Here is a 3280-nt window from a genome sequence, read left to right as displayed (position 1 = left end):
CCGCGCTCAGCGGCCCGGTCAGCCCCAGGAGCGGCCGGGGGGGCGGGGGAGGGGAGACGCACCTTCATTCCCTGGTAGCCGACAGGTCCCAGGTCCCCGGGCCGGCCCTGGAGCACAGAGGGGCTTCGTTAGGCACCCTGGGCCGGCGGCCCACCCACCGCCTGGCCTCCCACGGCCCGCTGGCCGGACCCGGCCTCCTGCTGGCAGCATCCGGGGCACAGCCCTGCTGTGAGGCCCCAGCTCAAGATCCCCCGGGAGCTGAGGGTGGGGGGTGGGGACACCGGCTGTGGCTGGGGTACAGGTCTTGGGACTTTGCTGGCCAAGCCCCCGCCGGCCCCCGAGAGCAGGCCAGGCCGTGGAGGCCTGAGGGGCCGGGGGGCCTCCTGGTGTGGCGTGGGGGAGACAGGGCTGTGCCGGGCACCCACTGGCCTTGCCCCCATGGGGGCCGTGACCTGTGACCCTGGTGCTCAGAAACCAGCCGTCCTTCTGGAAGCTTCCACAGCCAGGTCCCCCACCCGCAGAGTCAGCGGCTCAGCACTCACGGGGTCTCCGGCTTCCCCTTTCTCTCCTGGGAGGCCCGGCTTGCCTCGCTCCCCCTGGGACACAGAGCAGGTCAAGGTCAGGGGAGCCCGTCCCGCGCGTTTCCGAGAGCTGGTGGAGGGACCCCGCCTGCCCTTGTGGTGTTCGGGTGCCTTCCCCGGCACCCATGGTCCATCTTGGGGTCTGCGAGGTCAGGTCTACGTGTCCCCCCGCACACCCTGCCGCCCGCCACCCCTTCCGGCCGCTGTGCTGGGCTCCTGGCAGTGGCACCAGCACGCAGACCCCCGAGCAAGGCCGCTTGCTTGTGGGCGGGAGGCTCCTGGGGGCTGCGGCTGACATCTCAGGAGCAGCCGGGAATCTGGGCCCCGAGCGCATACGCCCCGCCGTCCGCGGAAGGCCCAGCTCCGGGAGCCAAGCGCTCAGGGGACACCTCAGGAAGGGCCCCTCCTCCACCACAGGGAGCGGGCCACCCCACGCCAGCCCTCGGCCACCCCACGCCAGCCCTCGGCCCCCCCTCGGCCACCCCACGCCAGCCCTTGGCCCCCCCACGCCAGCCCTCGGCCCCCCCAGCGGCCTCGGTCTCTGCGCCCGGGCTCTCTCTCCACGGCTGGGCCACCTGGTCATCAGGGGCACCCTCGCCGTCCCCACACCCAGCCAGTGGCAGAAGCGTGGCGGGTGCTCAAGATGGCTGCTTGGGGCCCCCTGTGTCCGTAACGCCTGGGGTGCCAGGCTGTAGGGACACCCCTCCCACGCTCACGCGACACCTCTCTCCCTCTTGGGCGTAGGCGGGGTGGGGTACGGCCGCTCACCTCGTACCCGGGGTCGCCCCGCGGTCCAGGTGGTCCTCTGGCGGGCTGCGGAGCAGATAGGACAGTCAGCCCGGGCCAGCACCCCGGGAGGCCGGGGGGGCGGGGGGCCCACACTCACCTGGCACTCGTAGGAACAGCACTGCCAGGGGAGGAACAGAGTGACACGTCAGGACGCCGAGGCTCGGCCACCGCGCCCGGCCGCGTGCTCCGGGGGCTTGGCCCAGGCGCCCGGCGGGGACACCGGCTGGCGGAGACGCCCTGGGAGGTGGGGGTGGGGAGGGGGTCTCTTACCACTTGCTCCACGTTATTTTTCTGAAAACGAAGCGAGAAAGCCCAGTCACTTCACGCCCGCGGCCGCGGTGCGCGGCGCCCGGAGGGGCGGGCGTGGGCGCGGCACTCACGATCATGTCCGTGATGGTGTCGATGGTCTGGCTGATGGCCTCCTCGGCATCACGGCTCTGCCCCCAGTCGGCCGCCGTGAAGTTGCGCCGGTACGTGTGGTCCGTGGCGATGATGCTCAGCCGCGGCTCCTGCGGTGGATGCGGGGGACGAGGGTGACACCGGGGACGCCGGGGAGCCGGGCCCCTCTGCCCCTCCCCGCGCGGTCTGGCCAGCTGCAGGCCCGGGCAGGGCTCCCACCAGGTGGTCGGGCGTGATGGCCACTGAGAAGACTTTGACGCCCAGGTGCTTGGCCTCGTTCACGGCGTCCTCCAGGCCCCCGCACGGCTCCTTGTAGCCCTCCAGGGGGTGCCCGTCCGTCACCACGATCAGGTACTTGTTCTCCTTCAGGTGGGACCCCCTGCAAGGCGGCGGGCACAGTGAGACCCGGCCGGGCTCCCCAGGTCATCTCTGAGCCTGTGGGGCCCCGGAGCTGAGACCTGGAGATGGGAGGTGACGGGCAGGTGACAGGCAGGGGCCAGGCGCCCGGAGGGAGGCCGGGACCCCGTCACCCCAGCTGTAAAGGGGGGCCGTGCAAAGGCCATGGAACACAAGAGCTTTGGGGGTCGCGTGTCAGCCTTGGGAGATGCACGGGTCCTCGCCCTGCCTGAGGCATCCGACATGGGGCCCAGACCCCAGACCGTGGGAGGGGACAGCTGAGCACCTGCTCCCTGCGGTGGGGACATGGGGGCTGCCACCCGGCCGAGCCGAGCCACAGCCGGGAGCCAACGCTCTCCGGTTAGTGGCGGCGGCTGCTGGCGGCCACCACTGCCACCACCACCTCATGTGCGCGGCCAGCCCTGGGGACGTCGGTGCTGTCGCACGGTCCCTTCCCTCTGTCACCCTCTCTGTCCCTGTCTTCTGTGTGTCCGTGTGTCCCCCTCTGTCCGTCTCTGGCTGCAGACGTCACCCCTGCTCGGCCCGGGGGAGGCAGTGACCAGGGCCTTCCAGGTCCCTCCTGCTTTCACGGCTGGAGGAGATGATGGACAGCCCCAGGGCGGACGGCGGGACGCAGCGTGACCCTGGGCAGCGGGAAAGGCAGGCTGGGCGGCGGTCACTACGACTGGTTCTGGGGGCTCTTGGGCACCAGAGCTGGGTTTGACAGTGGGCAGCCCCAGGGCTCTGGCGAGTTTGCGTGACCGTGCTTGGGTCAGGAAGGTGGCGCACCATCTGGGGACCCTGGGTCCTGTGGCTCGCCAGAGGCCAGGAGCTGGCCAGAGGAGGGAGCCCCAGGCCGAGGGGTGGGGGAGGGGTGCTCACCCCACCAGCAGCTCCTCCAGCCCCTTCTTGATGGCGCAGTCCGTGTAGGTCCCCTTGCCGAAGTACTTGACCGCGTCCACGCTGGCCTTGAGCTCGTCGCGGCCGGCGGGCATGCGCGTGAGCCCGCGGATGATCTCCACCTCGTCGCTGTAGTGCAGCGCGCCCGCGTTCCACACCAGGTTGCGGTCGCAGCGGTAGTACCTGCGGGCGCGGCGGGTGAGCCAGCGCCGTCG

The 3280-nt window shown here is 71.5% G+C and overlaps 1 protein-coding gene across 1 annotated transcript in view; it reads right to left on the bottom strand.

Annotated features, from left to right (window-relative positions):
• Nucleotides 1-3280, bottom strand: part of COL6A1 (collagen type VI alpha 1 chain) — a 21592-nt gene that overhangs the window by 11292 nt on the left and 7020 nt on the right. Inside the window, 8 exon segments of the mRNA XM_025040316.1 lie at nucleotides 63-107; nucleotides 543-596; nucleotides 1350-1394; nucleotides 1468-1488; nucleotides 1641-1661; nucleotides 1751-1879; nucleotides 1989-2148; nucleotides 3048-3248. Coding sequence (XP_024896084.1) covers nucleotides 63-107; nucleotides 543-596; nucleotides 1350-1394; nucleotides 1468-1488; nucleotides 1641-1661; nucleotides 1751-1879; nucleotides 1989-2148; nucleotides 3048-3248 — 676 coding nt within the window.

This window comes from Pteropus alecto, unplaced genomic scaffold (genome assembly GCF_000325575.1).
Source record: "Pteropus alecto unplaced genomic scaffold, ASM32557v1 scaffold339, whole genome shotgun sequence".
NCBI classification, from domain to species: domain Eukaryota; kingdom Metazoa; phylum Chordata; class Mammalia; order Chiroptera; family Pteropodidae; genus Pteropus; species Pteropus alecto.
This window is presented reverse-complemented; position numbering and strand designations above follow the sequence as displayed.